The sequence below is a fragment of the Emydura macquarii genome, unplaced genomic scaffold (genome assembly GCF_026122565.2).
Source record: "Emydura macquarii macquarii isolate MOO-44397 ecotype Brisbane River unplaced genomic scaffold, CSIRO-AGI_Emac_v2 contig_554, whole genome shotgun sequence".
NCBI classification, from domain to species: Eukaryota; Metazoa; Chordata; order Testudines; family Chelidae; genus Emydura; species Emydura macquarii.
The window spans coordinates 11,983,463-12,006,629 of NW_027130691.1; the positions used below are offsets into that span (position 1 = coordinate 11,983,463).

At 45.7% G+C, this 23,167-nt stretch overlaps 1 protein-coding gene across 3 annotated transcripts in view; it reads left to right on the forward strand.

Annotated features, from left to right (window-relative positions):
- Window positions 1-23,167, forward strand: part of ULK1 (unc-51 like autophagy activating kinase 1) — a 115,195-nt gene that overhangs the window by 20,334 nt on the left and 71,694 nt on the right. For 2 of the 3 annotated variants that reach the window (XM_067539775.1, XM_067539776.1), the window contains exons 1-3: window positions 2,477-3,716; window positions 4,544-4,636; window positions 4,728-4,769. In XM_067539775.1, coding sequence (XP_067395876.1) covers window positions 3,609-3,716; window positions 4,544-4,636; window positions 4,728-4,769 — 243 coding nt within the window. In that variant the 5' untranslated portion in view covers window positions 2,477-3,608. Of the gene's footprint in view, window positions 1-1,053; window positions 1,109-2,013; window positions 2,170-2,443; window positions 3,717-4,543; window positions 4,637-4,727; window positions 4,770-23,167 lie in introns of those variants that run through there. The other variant, XM_067539774.1, reaches the window with a different exon arrangement.

Here is a 23,167-nt window from a genome sequence, read left to right on the forward strand (position 1 = left end):
ACCAGATATTTGTAGATTTATCTCCCTTCCCCCTGTTAATTGATATTCAGCCAAGCTCTGCGTATTCAACTCTTTTACTCCTTCCTTCGAAATCTGGCAAACATTCCATCTTAACATTGGTTTTGTTAAAATTTAAATTAGGATTAAAATTTGTATTAGGAACAGACAATAATTTGAGTCAAAATAGCTTCAGGAATGGTAAACTCCCCAATCATTTGCTTACTACTAAGGATAACCTTCACTTTCTTAAGTTTTGAAGACAAATGCCGGTCATTTAATTTCGATAGATGAAAAGCTCTTAAGGTAGGGACTGTGGTTAGTGCTTACAGTGGTTGAATGCTGACACAATTTAAATAATAATACCTTGAAGCTGTTATCATCAGGTAAGAAACAACTTAATGATTCCCAAAGCTTGTTTTAAAATTAAATCCATGATTGCTGAGAAAATCAGAAAAAATCAGTGTTGCTGGTTTCTTTCTCTGGGCTGCATTTACGAAAGCATGTTCTGAAAGAATTTATCAAACCCAGAGTGAGAAGAGAGGCAAATTAAAGTTTAAACTCATTTCAAGAGAGACACAAGCGGACACAAACAATACGGATTTACTCTAGCCATTATGACATTTCTTGTCTCATTTATATAGCACTTATATTAGCATCTTCATTTCCTTGTAGTGTGACTGAAAGTCTTTTCAATGAGCCATAAAACTAAAGATCTAACCACCTGTGGTAATTAGAGATCCTACCACACTATTTGCAACAGCAGACAAGTTAACTGTGATGTGCAGGCTAATTTCCAGTTTGGGTAATTACATTTTGCCTATTTACAAATTCTATATGTAGTTTCATATTGATAAGGGATTCTCTACTTCCTGACTTAAACTTTTGCATAGTGTGTCTATGCATTGTTAAACAGTTGCTATGTTTCGCATCAGATGTGGCTGCATTTCTGTGGTAAGTGAAGAAATTCCTATCTATATTGTCTGTAAATCTGATTGTTTTGCCAACTCTCATAATTTTATTGAGTCTTATGATATTTGTTGTTTTCTCTTAAAGCCCCAGCTGCTGGACTCAAGTGATTCAATTAGAATCTCAGCTTGCTTGCTTTCAAGTAAGTTTCTCATGGTGGCAGAGGAGAGTTTGAAAATGTGAACCTAGTGTACTCTAAAAATTCAGAAACCAGAAAGCAAATGCAAATAAAAAGAATCCCAAAGGTATTATTATTAAAATAATCTCATGATTTTTGGGCCTGATTCGTGATTTTGAATCCTTGGGGTTGGCAATCCTGGAATCACTGTGTAACACACATTCTGGCTGAAAGGCTGTATCAGGGCAAATCATTATCAGGATTTCCCTTGAAAAGAATATTATTGTTCCCTTTGCAATCTCCCTTAAACATTTAATAACATTCCTGCGTGTCCAGAAATACAAGTTATAAATGATAAACTGCTGTTCTTTTTTTCACCTGGGCTTAGCAGATGCTTTTGTTTTTTCCGTAAGGATTTATGTACAATAAAACATCTGAACTGCCTAGCAGCAAAGTGTAGCAGGCAGATTATAACTACCCACTTTATCAGATACAGTAGAAAGAATGCCTTTGTGTTATATATAGGGTCTGATGTGCCAAGGTACTGCGTGTTCTCAACTTCCACTGACTGTAGCGGCAATTGAAGGTGCTCTGCATCACAAGCTTGAGGGTACTCAGCGACATGACTGCATGTTGACACAACACAGGGCCCAAGCATAATTTTTTCAGGCCCAGTACAAACTTGTGCATGGGCCGCCTCCCACACACGTACCACAATCCCTCATCCCACACATACAATCTCATGAGCCATACATTTTTTTCCCCTTCATTGTAATGGGGGTTGCAGCCTGGCTGCCCAGGGCCTCTGGGCCCTGGTAAAGTGTAACCTCCCCCCCAACACAACATACTGAAAGCAGTGCTCGCATGATATCACAAAGCTACTGTCAGGAGCAATGAAACCATCACGTTACCATCTTGTGTTATGACAGGATGAAATATCTACCGGACCAATGACGTTTTCATGCACCATCCTTAAAACAGTTACTTGTGACACATGCATCCCTGAAACCACATACAAGGCCTTGGAACAGCCGCGCATCATGATATCCCCTTTCACAAGCAATATGGAAGGGAGGGTTTGTGAGGTATATTCATCGTATTGTGTTTGGAATCTAGTCTGATTGTCATCGAGGTTCTGATTATTCCTATATAGCACCCAAAGTGTGCGGTGTGTTTTACAGACAGCTAAGAGCCCCTTATCCTGTAAGAGACACCGTAGGGGGTGGGCCCCTGTGTCTTGCCACAGTGAGTAGGCAGAGCTGGCTGAACTATGGCAACTTCTTTTTTGGGGGGAGTGGGGGTGAATTTTCAAAACTTGCCTGGAGTTAATCCGTTTTGAATGATTTAATCTGGTTTCAGGAGCTCACTGATTAAAATAGCAAAAATCACTGGGGGAAACCTCCTCTGCATTTTGACAGCTGCCTGCAGTACAACTTGGAGCCCTGGATGGATAAATAAAGGGGTCAGCGTAGCTCTCCGTGTAACCCTGTAACCAGGCCAATGCAGGCTATGGTATGGCTCCAGGGAATCAGCTAGCTGTTCACATCGCACCCCAGCACCAGAAGAACGGACTGGTCCAGTGTCTGCACGATGCACTTCTCCTGGCCAGGGTGACTCTCAGCTGGCGGCTGCTACGGGCTGTCTTGACATGTGTCCGCTCAGCGCCTTCGCCTGAGCTTGTTGCTGCTGCTGCTGCTTCCGATCGCTCTCCCCGGCTCTGCCTCCCCCACCGTGCTCAGCGCGCCTGCGCCGCCGCCGCTGCCGGAGCTAGGACTCTCCTCTCCTGCGCTCCGGAGTCCGCAGATCTTTTGTCTCAGGCTGGGCAGCGGCGGCTGCTCCCCCGGATCGCTCCCGGCCAGCGAAGAACGGGCCCGCGGAAGCCCTCGCAGCGCATCGGCTCCCAGGCGGCGGGCCTCGCGGCGGGCCATTCTAGGGGTGACCCTAGCACCGCTGGCTCCTGTATACAAACAAATGGGGGGGAGGAAGGCAACTCTTAAGGTGGACTTGCTCTTAAGGTGGAATGTTTTTTAAGGTGGACTGGCTCTTAAGGTGGATTTTTTAAGGTGGAATTCCTTTTTGTTGTTTGTTTTTTAAAGCGGGACTGGCTCTTGCATCAGCTGCTTTGGGGTGGGGAGGGCTGGGGTTTCATCATGGGTAGAGGTTCTTAGCACAAAGGCAGCAGGACAGCTCCTCTTGATGTCATTAGGCTGAGAGCAGGAGATGGGAAAGGCCTCTTGGTAGGGAACGAACATCTCGCCAGCCTCTAACAATGACTAAACCTCAACCCTTCTCCAGGAAAAGGCAGCCCATGGAAGAAGAAGAGGTGGGAGTGAAAAGCCAGATGTTTAGCTGCCGAGAGGTTGATAGAAGAGAGGCTTTACTTTTCCAACAAGTCTCCAGCTCTTGATTGTTCTTAAGGAGGGGGGTGGGGGGGTTGTTTTTTGTTGTTAATTTTTGTTTTTAAACTCTCTATACAATCTTATTATTTACTACCAACCCCCTCTCTCCCACACACACACTGGAAATGCAAAAGGATAAAGACATGGAGACAGTAGGAAAGTTTGAGTTCAGCAGGAAAGATCTGATCGGACATGGAGCTTTCGCTGTTGTTTTCAAAGGGAGACACAAAGAGGTAAATATGTTTTGGGCTTTTGTCTGTCTTTTCCACAACTTAAGTTGGGGAGGGTTTTGCCCCTCTTTGTCTGTGATTGTACCTAGGTTCTGTCCTGTTGTCTCTAATCTTAGTCTCTTTCTGTTTTGTTTGTTTATTACAAAGCCCCGGAGGCAAGTTTATAACTAGGTGCCATATAAATACATATGCATTATTATATATTTTTGAGGTTCTCTCTCAATAACTGGGGACACATAAATGAGCAGAACCTTGAAAAAAACCTTAAGTTTGTGAGTGGCCAAAATAAATAGTTTAAAAGTCAGCAACAAACACAGCAGTGAACGATCAATATTGGGTTGTGCTCTGGTGTCCCATAGAAACATAATAGATAAAAATAATCTCTTCCCAATCATATATGGCCCAGTTCAATTTCTGAAGTGTATTTGCCTTGTTAAATGCGTGGTTTTTACAGGAGGGCTTTTTTTGGATCGGTTACGGTTAAATAAGAGGATGCAATCCATCTGTGAATATTTCATCATTAAAGCTCAGGATAAGCCCTGGTTCCTAGAATCCATTTATTTGTATTGCTTAAATAAGAGGATAATCGTAGTATAAAGTAATAAGAAAAACCTGAATCTTGGGCTTTTCTCTTTGAGCTGACAAATGTAATTCAGCAAAAGGCAAGTCTGAACAAGTACTGGGATACCAAATTAGAGCCCTTCACCAATGCTGTGTAACCCTTTTGTCATAAATAATTGTAATCTGTAAGAGACCCTTGTATCTTAATGTCATTTAATACTGAAATTGACATTTATCTTTTAAACTATATATACACATTTAACTTTCAGAAACCTGAGCTGGAGGTAGCTGTAAAATGTATTAACAAGAAAAACCTTGCAAAATCTCAAACTCTGTTGGGGAAGGAAATCAAAATACTTAAGGTAAAAGCAGAAACTACTTTTTTCCCCTCAGAATCTCTGTTACATATGCGCTGTTATTTCTAGTTTAGCATTCCTGTCTTATTTTTTCTAGGAACTGAAACATGAAAATATCGTTGCCTTGTATGACTTCCAGGTAATACATCTGATTATGTTGGAGTATTTGAGGGTGGGGGGAAGTTGGGTAAATAGTGTAGATCTTAAAATGTTTTGACAGATGTTCTACTTAGAGCCTATTTATATTAGGAAAAGTCTCCTCTTTGTAAGCCAGGGAAAATGTACTAACATGTCTGAACAGATTACTTATATTTAATTATATTCCAGACTACAAAACTCTGATATAATTTCTGGGGGGATAGGAGACAACCAACTTTGCTAATGTCCTTAGATAATATGCAGTGAATTTTAATGGATGATGAATTTGTTAGTATCTCATAGTAGCATTCTAAACACAAAAAATACAATAATTCTTTTTGGCATACCTGCCTTTTTTTCTGAGGGGTGCAGACGCATCCCCTACTATACAATAATTTGAATTTATATAGGGTATAGAAGTGGGGGGAGGTTGACTTTCTAGCCTACGTTTTGTTTCCAGGTAGTGAATAGTTTCTATAAATTTTCCGTTTGTCCTTATGGCATTCAGTGGATTCTATAAATTGCAGTAGATTTATTTTTAGAAGGTTGCCATTTCCTGTAGAGTTGCCTTTTTACCTCTGAGGTCAGCTCTAAGGATTGCCTGTAACAGGCAAGCCCTGAACCTAGTCTGAGGTTCTCTGAGTATAAAAACCCACTCTGCTAGGCAGCTGTCCCTTCTTACTGTTCCTTGGGACAAATTTTATAGCAGAGTGATTTATTTTTTATAGTGGCAGTAGATTCTCAATAGAATGGAATCCTTTGGTGTACATGTGCAGTTAGATCCTAGCCAGGGAGAAGTCAGAGTGTGTTATTTCCAGCTTGACCTCTCTTATTTGGGAATGACAGCTTTAGTTGCTGCAGTCACATCACGCCATGGTTGCTGTTTTTGTTGCTTATCAGTGGTGCACTGCTCTAAGTGATGTCACGTGGCCTCCTTGTTTGTTGACATTCTTCCTGCCCTCCTGGATTGGTTCAGCCAGCCCTTTGCATCATTGTGCAAGGAGATCCCCAGCTGGGTGGTAGAGGTTGCCAGCAATGCCTTCTGGGAGCTGTAGTCTGCATTCGTCACTTCGTTCTAGTGCTCTTTTAGGCAGGACTACATTACCCACCATGCATACCTCTCTCTGCTGGGAGGCGGGCTAGATGCTGCATAGGGGAAGGTTATGCTGCTGGGGAAGGTACTCGGGAAGGTGCCTGGGCCTTTTTAAAAGGCAGGTGACCATGGATTTTTCAGACCCTGTTTTTTGGGGGTGAGGTGCGAGAGTTGGGAATAGGATCGGTTCATGGCAGCACGTCTTGTGCCAAGAGCTGCACTGTCCTGGAAACGCTGTTTCTGAAACCTGTTTACAGGATGTGGAGATGGTTGCAGAAAAGTCTTGCAAAGTCATGGGGTGTGTGAGCTCTTTCTGACTGTAAAGATGCAGACCTGGAGATGCAGAGATAATAAAGGAGGCAGAATTGGGGGTGGGGGAGAGGTTCCAGTGTGGACGTGGAATCACTGATTTTGTGTTTGTGCAATTCTCAATTTGCACGCCCCGCACCCCAATTACTGGCCTTGCCTGTGAACATTCAGTCACTTCTCTCTTTGGTTGTAGTTCTTATTTCCATCAGTTGTCAGCAGTTTCACAACTGTTTTGTTTAGCTCCTGCTCCCCCTCACTCCCTGGTGTGATGGAAGGGGTGGGAGCGGGGTGCCTAATAAATGACTTTGAAAGGAGCAATTTATAATTGTTTTGTTAATTGTTAAATTAACCGAGGCAGTCAGTTCTTCCTCAGTTGTGAAGGCCAATGCGCTCTGGCTTGGTAACTGGAGATAAACGTAAACAGGTCTAACTACGCAACACGATAGAACACTTGAAAGAAACAGTGCTAAGGTCCTCAAAAGTGGGACAAAGGTCTATGGGCTAGTTCTGTGGTTATGGTACAACAGGACTCAGAGGTAGGAGATTAAGGTTCAGTTTACACCTGTGCCATATTGAACATTTCTTACTGGTTGTATTTCTCTGAGAGCAAACTTCCCCCTTGAAAACAGCCAGCTGCAATTACTTGGACTTTTATTTCCCTGAATCATAAAACTGAAGATACTTCTCCCTCACTTAAGTATTTTTGGCCTTTGCTATTGTGAAGTTATAAATAATTTTTGCTAATCATTCCGCTGCTCTGTGGCTGCTCTGTGGCTTTTGTGTTGTTGGCTTTTTTTTTTTTTTTTTTTTTTGTCCCTGCCCCTCCTGTCACCAGTAGCTTCTTTCATTCTTATTCCTTCCTGTATGCTCTAGGAAATGGCTGAGAAAATCAGAGAGGGTGTAGGCTAGGAATTGCACCCAAAAGCTGATATTTTTGGTCATTTTTATCATAAGGTTAAAGCATGTGAAAATAAGGCCTGGTGTAAAACTAGCTTTCTTATCCAGTAACATTGAGTAACTCCACCAGACCTGTTTCAGCAGTGCCACTTATGCCCTGACACCATTATTTCACCCCAGCAAATTGCTGTGTTCAGTCCTTTTTTGCACAAAGCTTTATGATAGTGGATCATAAATAATGATAAAATAAGAGGTTTGCTGGCATGATATTTGACCCCGGTGTATATTTAATGATGCATAAGGGGACTGGGTCTGGCCGTTTAGGGGCTGTGAGAGGAGTGTCTAACAGTAGCTTCATTAAATTAGAATGGGCTCATAAAATGAAAAATATGTTCCAATTATTCCCGCTGAAGTATCATTGATGTGCTCAGCATGGTCCAGGGACCCAAAGAGAGAGTCTCTGCCCAACAAGGGAGTGGAATTAGGTTTTATTACGTTTTGTCCTAAATATATTCATTGGTGAGCACATGCAGAATAGATCTGCCACCCTGTCCTTGGTGCAATAAACAGCTGGAGCAGTTGAATTTTGGGTTTGCTCTGAATCCAGGTGTATTAATGCCATTGAACGATTACCGATTCTTAGCCCCTATTTTGGAGACAGGTGTTTAGGGCATTAGCTCTTGGGAGACCTGGATTCATGTCCTAACCTACCATACGTTTCCTGTTTGACCTTGGGCAAGTGGCTTAGCATCTTGGTGCTCCAGTTCCCTATATGTAAAATGGGAAAACAGCACTTCTTGTCCTCACAAGCATGTTGAGGTAAATGCATTCAAGGGGTTGAGGCATTCAGCTACTATATAATGGGGGCAATATAACTACGTGGGCAGGGGGTAGGCAGGGGGGAGAGACCGAGAGAGGTTTTACAGTGGAGAAAGTACTGTAGTTTGTCTCAATGATCTTTCAAGACATTCAGATTTTTGCTCCTGTTTAAACCCCCTAGGGGAGAGCATCCTTTTCACTATCTTTCGTCTCTTTGAAAAAGCCACTCATTTTATTGGCCACGCTTTCCAGGCTCCAGCTGCTTTCAGAAAACTTAGCTTGTATCTCTGTGCTTAAGTCCCAGATAGACCTTTTGTGCTATTACTCTCTGACCTTTGTCCAGCACAGTTCAAACAGAGGTGCATAGTGGCACATCTGGTTTATAGTATATGGTGCCAATCTGCCAATGTATCTTAGAGGCCTCACCAGATAGGAAATCTGGAAAACAGAGGTCATCAGGCTCTTTTTAAAGAGGGTTAAATGGGGTGTCACTCCTCAGGACTGGAGGGAAAGGCAGATTAAAGATACAAGGATTTGAAGATAATGATGGCTTAGCAACATAAGGATCAGGGTTGGAAATAACTAGGCTCCTCAGAACCAGGGGTGGACCAACTCCACTTCATCTGTTTGACACTAATCAATTGAAACCCATGTAACTTGCTGGATGGGGGGAAACTGTCTGGTGAGACCCTTAGTAACTGGGGGCGTGAATATTCAGCTGCGGTGAAGGAGCAGTCGGGGCAGCTGAGGGGAGTGGTGGTGGTGGTGGTACGATGTCGCTGAGTCCTGGGAGTGCTTCATCCTGGGCTGCTCCCTGCCAGCGCTAGTTAGAGGTGCCTGCTGGCTTCTATTAGCAGCTGGGGTCTCTGGGACACAGGAACGCCTTGGTTGTGCCTCGTTTCTCATGGCTGTGTCCCCTGTGCCAGGTCCTCGGCGCGGGGGTAATGGAGGTGTTGTGCCAGCTGAAGATTTCATGGTGCTGGGGTGAGCTCCTTCTGAGCGGCTCTGCTGGCTTCAGGGCAGCTTTGTGCTAGCAGCACGGTGCAAAGCTGCCCTAATGCAGCTACCCCAGCATCCTCTACCCGTCTGGTCTGTGGGGATGTTAACAATCTCGTTATCCCTTTTGCAAAGGGGAGGGTTTGCTATATAGAAGCAATTGCTAATCTCATTCAGAACGTACACACAATCATGCTGTGACTCCCACAGGGGACCGACATAAGTACACTGCTTTATTGCTATTACCAGTAATTTGGTGTGTCCACTGTTGCCGCATCAGGCACATCACAGTGAAAACTCATTAACAAGGAGTCAGAAGCGGGACATTGCCTTACTTCACCACACTACAGCCAAGGCATGGCTGAAAAATTGCACCTCGCATTGGTTTCCGGAAAAGCAAGGAAATTCCACCGCTTGGACCTAATGAAAACGAGACGAAGAGCAAAGCAGCATTAGCACGCTGGTGGCCCTGCAGACCAAACTTCCTAGCTGTCTCCTCTGCGGAACTCATGCCCACTGAACAGATCGTGAGGTAACAGGATGAAAGTCTGTGTGAGAGAAGCCCATTACCCAGTTACCCAATGCCAGTCTCTGGAAAGGAACAAAGCCAGCGAAGAATGACCTCATTCTCTTCTGCTGGAGCCTGCTTGTCAGGCTGCAATGCCTCCGAGTCCGTGGGATCAAAGGCTGTTGATCTCAAATTAGCCTGGGTGCCTGAATGCTGACCTGTGCCAGAAGGAGATTGACCAAATGGGCAGCTTTGACTGTTTGCCCACATCTTGTGTGTGAACCCCTCCTTCCCCCCACATCCATGGGCTCGATCATTTTGACTTGAAAATGGTTTTATGTGATCTTATTGTCCTTGGGCTTATCCTCATGCACTACGGGTACATGCGGCATGGCTCTGGCATCCTTTACGGTGTTGACCGATTCCCGGGCCACCCACCACAGAACCACCACTCTGTCTAGCAGCCTTTAACTGGGATCTTGTGCTCTTTAGGTGTTGACATTTGTGTCTCAGGACGCAGGATTCCAGGATGCCGTTTGAAATATCTGAATTGTCAAACAATCCTCTCTGCGCCTCCGCTATGGATGGTAGTGGTGTGAATCTCTGCTATGCATGGCCACCCTCAGCTTCCACACGTGTTGGAGGGAAATACCCTGGTAAAGATTCCCTAGATTTGTGGAGGGAGATCTGAGAATCTAGGGAATGTCTGTATTCATAGGGGATTAGCCGGTGCGTATGTGCCTATTTTTTATAATCTTGTGGAACCAACCCAAAAAAACAAAAGGTTTCCTAGATGACCACACTCTTCTAAAGGCCAAGGAATAATCTGGTGCACGTTTCCACTAAGTATAGCCCTCTGAATAGTGAGGTGATATTTTTAGAAGGAGTGGCCTTGTTGCAATTTTGAAATTATGATCACTGTTTTACTCACCGTGTTCTTACAGTCCCGTGGCTGGGCCTTCTACCTGTGTTTTCCTCACATAATACCACGTCTCACACGAGCCGGTGACCGGGAGAGTTAATAATCTCTGCAGCTTCCTTCTAGAAAAGGCAGCATTACTCAGACTGTAATGAGGAAGATTAAGGGATGTCTCCCAAGAGTAATTGGAAACTGGAGGGCGGCTGTGTTTTGAATTGACAGTGAAGCTCCAGTTTCTGTTGAAGTGCTGTCCGTGCTGCTGGTGTTTGGCCTGTGTCAGCGTTTCCATTATGACACTTTTCACTGTGAAATCATCAGATGGGACTGGACTGTAAACACTTGGTCTGGGTGGGAAGAGCAGGGCGATTTGGGGTTTTGAGGGCAGCCAGTAACCTATGGTATAGGGTCTCCGGGATGGAGACTAGTGGAGAGAGAAGACCCCAACCCAGCTCTTCTGTGGTGCCACCTAAGGGTGGTGGGGAAAAATCCCGACACCCAAGAGGAAGGGTTTGGAAGAGGAAGCTGTGGTCTATAGAGAGCAAAGTGCCTGTTACACCCTGGAGGAGGGAGAATTGGGACCCAGTAAAAAAGCTGGGTAGAGACAGATGTTGTGTCTCATTGTTTGGGTCTTCTGTTTGACCCAGAAGGAGATTTAGCCAGAGGGTCAAATGTCCAACTCGGCAGAAGGATTGCCACCTCCGAGGCATGGAAAACCGTGCCACTGGCTGTGCCCTTTCGCCCACCTGACCCCCCTCTTCCTCGCTAAGGGTCTCCTGCACCCACCTGTCCCAGGAACCTCTGCCCTTGAAGGAGGCCCCTCCCCTGGTTCCTCCCAGGAGCCCCTGCCTCCTTCACTTCCCTTACCCTCCCTGCTGGCGAGCCTGACCCTCGGATGACAGCTCCATACTGCTTCCCTCCTGGTCCCTGGCACCGAGAGGAGCCACCAGTTTCAGCAGCCAGCAGGTGGGGGCCTGGTACACAGAATCCCGCCCGCTGTGCATCCGGAGCAGGACCCGGATGCTGGCTGCAGCGCACTCCCAGCCGTGACATGCGCATCCAGGGATACGATTGCAGTGTTCGTGGCCAGGCATGAGCCCAGCAAAAACCCTGGCAAATTGCATCTCTTGTGAGATGAGAGTAGAAAAAGTGACTTGGCCAGTCACAGACCAGCCAGATGGCAACCGTACGCAGCAGAGTGAAGGGAGGCAGCAGGCACATCTTCATGGCAGAGTGGAAAGATGCCCACTGCTGTCCGTATGACAGGCTTCTGTCCCCAGCCAGATGGGATAGGGTGGGGTACAAAGTCCCTCCGTTGTCAGTCAGCGTAGGAGGGGCCTGATCAGAGATGACCTGCTTCTCCGTCCTGCAGTATGAATTGAGAAGGGAAGAGTCTGACCCCAGTGCTTGAATCTTTGCTCTTTACCTGGAAAGTCATTTGCTGTAAATTTTGGGGGTTTGGTTTTTGGGGTAGGTTTTTTTATTTTATTTACATAGTAGGACTAAAAGGACAAACCATATGAAGAGCAAGCCTGAGTGCTGTAGGTTTCTAAGAACAGCTCTCATGAACTATATGTATCACAGAAATAAACATACCTGGCTGCATGAGAAACTCCTTTGAATACTTTTGAAATATCCTGCAATTTCTTTTTTTTATTTTCTCAGAGGGTTTTAAGGCTTTCTAGAAACTCTTAGCAATAAGGTTCCAGAATAAAATCCAAGCAAGACCTCTGTCAAAAGATAGTGCAAGGATATTCTTTGTGCTTGGAAAATAACAATGCAGAGATGTTTTCACTGTAATGTCTCCTGGTTTAATATATAGGCCTTAAATACCACCGTAAGCTTAAAAGAACCACTTGAAACAGACTATAGCAATTTCAGTTATTTTTCTTAATTGCTTTATGGTGGAAGCTGTTTTAAGGAAGCCAATGAAAATGAATAATACCTAGTTCTCCTTTTTCAGAAGTAGATCTCAAAGCACTTGACCAAGGAGGTCACTAACATTATTCTTATTTTACAGATAGGGGAAACTGAGTCACAGAAAGGGGTGGTGACTTGCCCACAATCACCCAGCAGGCTAGTGGCAGAGCTGGAAAAAGAACCCAGGTCTCCCAAACCCCAGTCCATGCTTTATCCTCTTGGTCTCTCATGCTTGCAATGTTGTGAGCATCCAGCTGCCTTGTAGCCAGTAGAGAAGTTAGCATCAGGACACCAGGAGGAATTACGTCATCTGAGCTAGCATCTTAGTTTAAATCAACTGGACATTAAGTATCATCTGTAAGGAACGAAAGAAGCTGAATTTAAAGCCATTGTAAGATGCTTTGCTAAATAGGATCTACATCTCCAAGAAAGGAAAACCTTCCTGCCAGTTCCAATCCATCTTTGCATACCAATCCATCTTCGCATTCACACTGCGGGTATGAAGAGGTACACAGAGAGACAAAATGATGTCACCCAAGTTGTAGCTGTGTAAACAGTAGAGTCTCCCACCTCTTCTTCCTGTGCACGCTGCCAGCAAGTGGGGAATCTTACTGTTGGAGGCTTTTTCAGGCTGGTCTGAATGTGTTTTCCTGTTAAAATCTAGTCAGCACATCATGTATCTTGTGTCACAGCAGCAGCCAGCAAGGAAACATCAAGACAAGTCATTTCTTCTCTCCCATTCCTTGCTGTTAAACTGCTGGACGTTTAAGGCTACGCTACTCTCTGGCTTCTGATTCTATCAGTTTTCTTTTATACAAAGGCCCAGACTTGTTCTAAAGGAGAGCCTTATTTTTCTGTTATGACCAATATTTCACAATGACATGAAGTACGTTTGATTTCCAGAAGCAGACATTTGAAAGGTAGATCTGTAGAAAATAGGCATAAGAAGCCTGTCATCCAACTCCCATTGAAAGTCCAGTAAGAGTTGGGCACCTCACTTCCAGTAGGACCTTTGAAAATCTCCCCCAAAATCTATGGGAGATTAGATTACATTAATTTAGGCCCAAAATTTAGGATTTGCCATTTAACACCGAAAAAAAAAAAATTACAGAACCTACTAACAGAACTGTGCTTATGAGATTTAAAACCAAACCTTGGATGAAAAGAGTTCTTTGTTTGGATTTAAATATACCTCCAGGATGTTGGCAACTGAAAGGGTTCAGTATTGTGCTAGTGCAGCAGAACCAGGAGAAACTGACCAGTGTTGTCTATCCATCTGATTCCCCAGTGCTCTGCGCCTCATGTAGGCACTTACGCCGGTACAAAATGGTACCAGTCTGACTTGGTAGCATTTTACACCCATGTTGCCCCAGCATGAATCACTACTCCAGGTGTAGGGGAGTGGGCTATAACCTGAGTGCTCTCCAGAAAGGAAATACAGAATAAATAAGCAAATCGGATTTTCTAGTTTTTATCACGACTGTTTTTAAAATGATGCTTTTAACAAAGGGATTTCAATCTAAACGTGGCTTGGTTTGAACAGGGCATCTTTTTACAGATGTCGAATGCACCTTAAGCAGCTTCTGTTTTTATTAGCAAAGAGACAGCTCCCTTTCCCACCTGAATATCAGAGCTTTGGACAGTCCCAGCTGGTTTAAGGCGCTGCTCTTTTTCCCTAGACAAACTTCCTGTCCTTGCACAGTGACTGCAATGACCATACTGCGTGCTCTCGGACATTAGTGCCATTTGAATAGCTGGCCAGCTGAGGGCATCAATTGGTGCCGTTGACATCTCGGTGCCCCTGACACGATAAAGCGTGGCTCCTGTTAAGAAGTGATTGGCTTTCACTGTCCCAACAACTGGGAGCCTTGAGTGTGTTTTCTCCTATAAGCAGAAGCTTAATGTCATCTCCATCTCGGCAGGACTGCAGCATCCTGTCGAACTTTGCCACTTCGTCTGTGGGTTCTTGTTGTGACACACGACCTGGTTTTTTTTTAGTTTTGTTCTTGTGGTTTGTGTCACCGAAGTCTCTCAGATGCAGCTTCCAGTACTTGCTTTAGGTACCTGTTCCATAAAGGCCCTGGCTTGTTTTGAGGGTGTCTTGTTTTACTGTTTGGGCTCTTTTTGAGTAACTTTACCCAGGGCTTGAAATAGCAGGAATTTGTTAAAAGTGCTGCTTAAACCCTCTGTCAGGCCAGGGGCTGAGTGTCTCTGCAAGGGAGTTGTGCTACTAAGGATGTGTCTAGAGTGCAATGTGAGTGCACGCTTCAAACTCAGGCTCAGGCCTAACCCCCCTTTCATCAACACACAAATTGCGCTAACCCAGGGTTCGGACCCAGGACTCCATGGGGTTCGAGGGTCCGAGCCTGAGTCCAGCCAGAATCCAGAGTTCAAGCCCTGTTGCTCTGCAGTGTAGACATAGCCCCACTAGATTGGTGCTGTGAGCGTCCACCAAAAGTATCCCACAGTCCCCCGGGTCAATTTTCTTTGTCCTCTGGATAGTCAAGTTTTCCCACACTACACCACTGACAAATGGTTAGAAGGCCACTGTGCTGGGAGGGTGCTAGAAAGTCTCGGCTATGGGTGGTTGGACTCAGGTCTGCACAATGCAGCGTAGATGTTGGAGCCCCAGGTTGGGATCCAGGGTTCAACAATTCCTAACCTGGGTTGCAAATGAGCGTAGACGCTCAAGCCCTGTGTTGACAAACCCAGTGTCTGCTAACTCGAGTTCTACTAACCCTGGGCTTACATTGCAGTGTAGACAGACCCTTATAGGCTAGTAGGACCTGGAGAAGAAGAGACTCTTGTTTGAAAGGATGGCTATATTTTGGAAGACTTGTGTCAGTTGGATGGTGACGGATGGTCTCCTTCAGGTGAACTGAAGTTTCGGCTGTTGGAGGCCAGCAGCAAACAGAATGGTGTTGCTTTCATTTGGCTAAGCTGTTGTTATGTCGTCTTGCAAATTAAAAATTAAATGGACATTAGACTGTTTGTCTTGGGGGGAGGGAGGTGCAACCAATGTGCAACCAGATACTGAGAACAGCTGCCTAGGGAGTTATTTATATGTGGAGCACTCTCCTTCTCTTCATGAAATCCACTTAGCAACTTGAGAATTATTTTTCCTATTGACTTTGGGTCACATTGTCCCATCCATTTCATAAGCAGGAGGGTACATGGTATGTGGAAGGCACACTGCTGCTGCTTACTCCTCTGACCCCACAGCAGCCCATCTACAAGGGTTCCCAGAGATCTGCAGCAGCAGTGCTGGTGGCGCCCTTCCTTTTTCTGATCACCTCCATGCTGCAGGACGTCCCTTCCCCCAAGAGGTGCTCTGGGTCCAGCTGTCACTGGGGGAGGCAGGAATTCTGCTGATGGAGGTCTGGAGTGGACAGCGTGTAACCAAGAGTCAACATGGAAGCACAAGGCCGTGGGGTGGTCTGTGTCTCTGCAGGTCTCTCACAACCCAATCAGATCTGGCACTGAGGCATTTGGTTTAATCCCCTGATTCTTTTGCAAACTAAAGCTCTGGATCTGGATACCCCTGAAGTTTGAATCTGAACTCTGTAGCTGGGTGGGAGGAGGGGAGAGGGCTTTTCTGCGTGGCTTATGTAGGTCTTAATTAGGGTTGAATTTGGAGTATGCTGGGCCTGGATCTACCAAAACATTGGAAAACCCACTCCCGGATGGCAAGTGGAATCTGCTATGTGATTCCCAGCTGCTCTTTGCTTTCCAGCCCCACATAAGCTCTTTTGCTTCCTGGAGTATGAGAGGTGTCATGGGTGTGTCTCCTTCTCCGGTGCAGGACTTCTGCCAGAAACAGGTGGCGGCCCTTTTGCCTCTTACACGCTGGCTTGCTGGTGCGCTCCAGCTGCAGGGCCTGGTTCCCAAAGGTCCTTCCTGAAACTTGCCCCTGTTGATACGTCTTCAAAGCTGTCTGTGGGTGAAGTGGCACCGCCGTGTTACCATACATCTGTGCAGAGAATGTTACGTTCTAGTAAAGCAGCTAAAATTAACGTCGCTATTTCTCCTTCCTCCCCCCACCCCGTTTGTTTGTTTTTGCATCTAAATGAATTTTTTGCCTTCCTGATAGCTTGTCTAAAAGTATTCCTGAATTCTTTACCGCCGGGGAAATGAAAGGAGGTGAATGGTGGGAGCAAGGTGGATGAAGAGCATAGCATGGGGACACGCTTCATGATGTTGCTGCCGGTCAGGCCAAAAGTCATGTGAATGTTTTCCAGTTGTGTTTATTGTATTGCTCCTTCGGGAAAGGTGGTTATTGATAAGTGCTCCTGCTAGTCAAATGAATGTGGCTATTGTCTCTTATCTTGCTTCAGTCTAAATACTGGTGTGAGGACAGAGCAATCCTTCCATAACGCAAGGGACTTCCCCTCCCCCCACTCCTCTTTTTAGAGGGCAGCCTATTCAGTCCAAGCTCAGAGGGTGGGAGGAAGGACGCTGAAGAGGTTTAACCATTTAGAGACATTCCCTCCTGTCTCAGGATGTAGCAGGCGCTGCTGCCAGGTTCCATCACCCAAATCCATCCAGCTGGTAACAGGAACCTACGCACTAGCTGCATGCTTTTCAGGCAGCAAAGGGATAAAGGTGCAGGGCCTGCTAAGGGAGGTTTCCTTTCTCTATCAACAGATGATCTAGAATTCACTCCCACGATCTTCCTGTGGCGGAGCCAGCTGCTGAGAGGAGGGAGAGAGATGAACAGACTATGGGTGTGTCTATGCTGCAATTAAACCCCTATGGCTGGCCCTTGTCAGCTGACTCAGGCTCACGGGGCTGTAAAATTGCGGTGTAGATGTTCAGGCTCAGGGACCCTGTCTCCTCATGAGGTCCCAGAGCCCGGACACCAGCATGAGCATCTACACTGCAATTTTACAGCCCCACAAGCCCGAGCCAGCTGACACGGGCCAGCCGTGAGGATTGATTTGCAGTGTAGACACACCCACTGTGTTCCAGAGGCAGTCGGGGCATCAGGGTCTACTGATTACCGCAGCAAAAGAAAAGGGTGCCGTGTGGAGCAGGGCCCACCCCGGGGTCACTGCAGAGAGCCGGGGAGGTAACGTTAGCTGGTGCTTTTCTGTTTTTAATCTTACAAGTTGAGCTTGCATCAAACTTTATTCTTCCCCGCACCCATTTAGTAACCTTCTGGCTGGGCTCTGAACTATACTGTATGCATCTCCTTTTGTCGGTACAATCAGTGGGCCCTCATGCGAATCTCATTCAAAACAGATGGCCTGTATATCCCTGGCTATCTTTACTCAGCAGCTGTCTCCAGATCGTTTGAGAGGCTGGGGTAAGCGGTGCATTCTGCATCTGTTGTAACAGGCAGGAACCTTTGCCACCAGAGGAAAAGCTCCCAAGTCAGGAACTCCTTTGTATCTGAGTTTGTCCATTGGAGCTAGTGGGATGTTGGCTGCACGACCATCTCCATCAGATTCCTTTCCACACATGAGCGGAAGTATTCCTATTGGCTAGGCTGCCTTCAGTCCTCTGAGGTGACAGTGGAACTGTATTTATCCTGTAAAAGAAAGTTTACCAGTAGGAAAGAGTTGCCGGAAACTGTACTTTATGGCCAATAAAAGTGACAACCTCGGTGACTGTTTTATTAGCTAGAAGGTTTTTGGTGTGGCCAGTGTTTTTTCATGACAGACCGTTTCATTCATCGATGTCTAGGCCCAACATGTGGGAACTGCTTTCCCAAATGTTTGGTTATGTACAGTAATCGTAGCTGTTCTACCTGTGTGTTCTTTTCTAAAGAGAGGTAGGTGGTTCAGGTAATTTCCAGGATGGATTGTGTCTCCATTTGTTACTGACTCCATCCGGAATAGACTATCTCTGTAAATGTAGGTCCCGATCCAAGCCCAGTGAAGGCAGTGGAAAGGCGCTCATTGACTTCAGTGGGATTGGATCAGATACTTAATGCTTATGGGAGGTACCTGATTGAAAGCTCTGGTGGCTGAAGACCTCTAGGTCATCTCCACCAGCCTGCCTATCGCCTTTGCTGTTTTGTGGTGTGAAGTTAGTTTACACTGGAGTTTACACGTTAGTTTACACAACATGAGGTCGTTTTGAACGTGAAGGTCTTTGTAGTCCACATTGAGTGACGACATTTATGTGTGAATTTTACACAAATACCGGGGTTGGTTGTCAGATTTGGTCACTACCAGTCTGGGCCAGACAGGTGTAGAGTTCTGGAAGTCGTTACTATGTTGGTAGTGTAAATGGAATGATTTTAGAATCGCTGCACATCTGAGTTGACTGTTGTCCACATTGTCAAACCACCCTCACGTTGGGCACCCAAAGTGATGTAATCCACTGGTGGGTGTGTGTTACAGGTCCCCCCCCCTCTAATGCCTGATCCACAGAGGGTGCTAGTTTGTTATGGCACTAGCTGGGGAACCTGGACTATCTAGCTCAAACTGTAGCAGCATCTCCTGCTGTTCGCTCTGGAGGTTCTCGGTTCAGTCCCTGGTGTGTCAGCCAAGATGGTGGCCATCATGCTGTGGGCGTCTCTGAGGCGAGACCAAGGATACACTTGGCATCAGGCTGATGTACCCACCCATCCCCCTGAAGTGGTCTGTTCAGGTCAGTGCTGAGACCCATTAATATCTTGGCAGATTTTTCTCTCCCTTGACTTCCAGTTTATGTCTGAGAATGCAGGAATTTTAACAAGAGGCCCCGTGCTGCCATCCCTAGTGACTTTCAAGGTCTGGCTTTTGTAGCTGTCAAATATTTTAACTTTCTGATGGCAAAGTTTTAATACAGGATATAAAAACCATTTACACAAAGGCAGTGAGTGTGTGAACTTCCTTGCCAATGCTGCTGCTTTGTATTTCTTTTCTACTCTGTTCAAACTTATTAGGGTCTTTCTATGCAAGGTAAGATGGGTTGTATATTTTTTCCTAGTTTCCTGTTATCACCAGTCCCATACAGACCAGTGGAAATAGTTTGTTATTGAATGGGGTTGTCATAGCTGCAAGAATAATGACACCTCTACCTTTTGTCTCCTAATCATTGTATTAAATATGGCAGTAGGCCAGGTTTCTGGATGAAGGCAGGAGAAGGATGGCATTGTAAGAGCAAACATCCTTGATAGTTTTTTTTTTAAAGCAGTGGTATGAGGATGACAAACTAGGAAAAACTCATTCTGCTATGTCTGCTTCACCTCTGATATTCCACCCTCCAATCTGGGTGGAATAGGAATTTAAAGGGTCACATTGTTAGTCCCTAAACGTTGCAACAAATTGAACCATCCTTGATAGTTTCCAATATTGTACAATGTTACTTTAAGGATTCCACCACAGCCATGTTTTACAGCAACTTCTGCTGCTCTGCTAATTTAAAATCATGTTTCCTTAACTATTCATTTGTCCCTCCCCAGTGCATGTGTGTTGGTTTGTAGACAACGGATTGTCAGTATCTATTTGCCTCCCCTTCCCCTATTGGTAACACTCAATTAAAGAGAAACTTCACTGCTGGAGTCTTTAATGGAAGAACTACAAACTGGGCAACAATCCAGGCTGATTCATTGTCCTGCCGAAAGTCTTGAGCTGTGTTCCTCTGACACTCTAACGGTGTGTGTATCGCATGTAAGTGGATTGCGCTGCTGTTGCGCCCTGAGAAGAGGGGAGGAACGAGGGTGTTGTCTCCATGCATTTTTTTCCACAGCTAGTGGCAAAATTAGCCGCTTCTGCATAAAGTGGCAATACGAGCAAGAGGCCCTACCTGGAGCGCCCTCAGTGCCTTTTGTACAGTAGCTCTGCAATGGCATAATGAACCGGAATAGCATTCTCGGGATTGACATGCAAGTGAATGTTGTGGGCATTTTGGTTTGTTTCAAAGGGCCCAAGGGGTTGGTAGGTCCAGAGTCTGAACTGCCATATTTGTCCTTGTTTTGTTTTTTAATGAACAAAATATACTTGCAGTGGAGGGATGACAACTGATAGGAAACAGGTTTCGGTTCTGAACTGCCAAGGGTTTTTGTAAATGAGTTTAAAAAGGGAGACTATCAGGAGTCTTGTTAAACTGCTCCATCTCTTGTAGTCCCAGTGAGTGATTGTTATAACTTGCAGCAAGTTTTCCTCAAGCAAAATGTGTGACAGTACTTTGGCTTTGGGGATCTTCAGGATGATATCCCAGACCTGCCTGACATGAGTAATGATGGCTCAGGTAGCTAAAAGTATGAAAAGCCTCCCCAGCGTGTAGGTGTAAATCCCCTCCAGATAACCATACTTCAAATGCAAACCTGCCTCAAGCCCCATTCGGTTTGTTCCCGGATCCCCCTGAGCTATGCACGCGAAACGTTTGCACCATAAACTGAAGAGCGCCACAAACAACACGTTGGGGATTTTGAATCTGTAGCTTGTTTAAAAATGGAAATGAGGCGAGACCATTTCACTTTCCATCGGAAATGATGGATTATTGCGCACAATCTTGGCATGAATTTGCATCGAATCTGAGCTACGGCAGAAGTGCTGCACTGCTTCCTAACAAGGTTTGAACCACACAGACAATGCTGTCTCTGGAGGAGGGACGTTGTATCTCTTCATCAGAGCAGCTAGAAGCTTGTTGTCTGACAGGTGACTTTCAGGTAGTTGTTTTTCTTCCGCCTCTTGGGCTGGAGTGGTAAAACCTGAAGCATAAAGGTCACACTCCGGTTTTTTGGGGGGTGGGTTTGGAGTCAGAATTTCATCTTGTTCATCAGCATGTTTCAGAAAATACAAGCCTTGCATCTCAAGATGATTTCTAGGGAAGCTAGAGGTAGGATCATGCGGCGGTCTCTCCAATCCACCTGCAGTAGAGCAGGAAGAATGCTACCCCTCACACTCCTCGTCTGGCAAGACTTCCTTCAAGTGGAAAGAAAAGTGCCTGCCTCCTCACCCCAGCTCCATTTCACCCCCGGCAGCACCAGCAGGCAGAAAGAGCAGCTGCCTAGTTCCCATGACACTCTGAAGGACCTGAGATGCTGTTAGTGTTGCTAGGCAAGTTGAATGGAGTCCCTCTCTCCTATCTAACCAGGCACTTATATAGCATTTGAGCTCTATTTATGTCTCATGTGTACACACTAACTAGCAACCCAGATCTCTTTGTTATATTTCCACTGACTTCAAAACAAATTACTGAGGTGGAAGACCAAACTAGACAATAACCTAGTAGATCTGTCCCATCCACACTGGCTCCTGTCTAATCAATGAGAAGAGCGTTTTGCAAGCCTGTGTGATGCTTAACGTGCATGAATTAGAATACAGCTCCATCAGAGGATCTTGGCGTGCTGTACTAGTAATGAATTAACCCTCCCCCCGCCCCGCTAGTTAAGTAAGCAGCGTTGTTTTACGGGCAGAGAGATTAAGGCACAGAGAGGTTCAGGGCTGCTCTTTCACAGTTTCAGCAGAAGTCTTCTGAGTTGCTGGGTGTTCAGCGTTTCTGCAAATCGGGTGCCGAGTGACTTGTCTCAGGCTATTTAGGAACCGTGTGTGAGACCTGGGAATAATCCCCAGACCTTCTGACTCCCAGTCAGTGCTGGAAGCACGGACCATTTTTCCGGTTCTTTTGAACAGTGTGAAAGCAGGTTGGCTCGAAGTGCACTTTCTCTTCTAAACGCAGGGGGTTGGAATCCAAGCCCTGTCTCATGCAGTTCTTGTCACACATGGAAACGCAGCTAAGCCTCTCTTGAAAGCATCATTGCTCGTTTGGCCGAACACAAGAGGTCTGTTAAAATTCAGCTTGGCCTGATAGGTAGAACAGCTGTGAGAGTCAGGAACAGTGTGAAGCAGGGGAGCGGTCTGAACACACGCTGCCATGCTGCTGATCATTTGCATTGCCTCTTAATGCATTGTTGGGAGAAGGCCGCTTAGTTTGCATGCTTCTGCTTCTTGGCTTCTGTGCATTGTAGACAGTGAAAGATCAACAAAAGTATATTTAAATCTTGCTTGCAACCCTGGGAACCGTATTTCCAGTACCAGTCTGAACCAGAGCTGCTAAGAGGTGGGTGAGGCCTTGACAAAAGGAGTTGTTATGACAGACTTCAGAGTCCTTTGAGCAGGCAGGGATAAAAGGAGCAATGGGGAGGGGCTGGGGGCTGCTTTTAAATGTTGAGGGGGGGAGGGGCGGATGTTGGTGCTTTTTTTGAAGTTGAAAACCTGCAGGAAGAGGGCAACAGTACGGGCAGGTGCTGAATGATTTGGTAGCTAAGGCTAGGCAGAGGAGCTCACGTCCTTTCTCTGCCCCAGATGTCAAAGCACCTCCACGTAGGTACGTCTTGCAACCTTTGTTCTGCAGGGCTGGGCCTTCCCTGAGGCGAGAGTGGTTTTTAGGATGTGGATCGATGTTTCCTCCGCTTGGGTGAAGGGACACACAGCAAGACCCATGTAAGGAATGTATAAGTCGACTAGAGGCGGGGAGCTGGAGGCTGGGTGGGTGAAGAAGAGCCTCTGGCTGATGATGATTTAAGATAACATTTTCACAAGTGACTTAGGTGCTTAAAGCTAATTGAAAGTCAGTGGGACTTAAGCTCCTAAATTAGGCATTTCTGAAAAATGTTCCCCTTAAATTAATAACATTTTGAGATGTGTTTGTGCAGGTGCCCTGAGTTTAGAATAGATGTGTTTTTAGCAACTGAATGCTACTGACTACTACATTTTGCAAATACTGTCATAGTTTGTTCCCTTGTCCTGTCCCCAGGCCCTGCTGCGTCTTGTCATAGTCCTAGACTGAGAGCTCTCTGGAGCAGGGACAGTCTGTGTGTACTTGTTTGTACAGTTCCTAGCATAGTGGCGCTCTGGTCAGGGCCTGGAGGCAGTAACTCAATAATAATATGTTGATGCTGGTGCAGGAGTGACAAGGCAAAACTAGGTCCATCGTTAAAGAACGGATGTCACGTCTACCTTGATACTGTCCCCTTTTTGAAGGCCATAATGCTCATTCCATAGA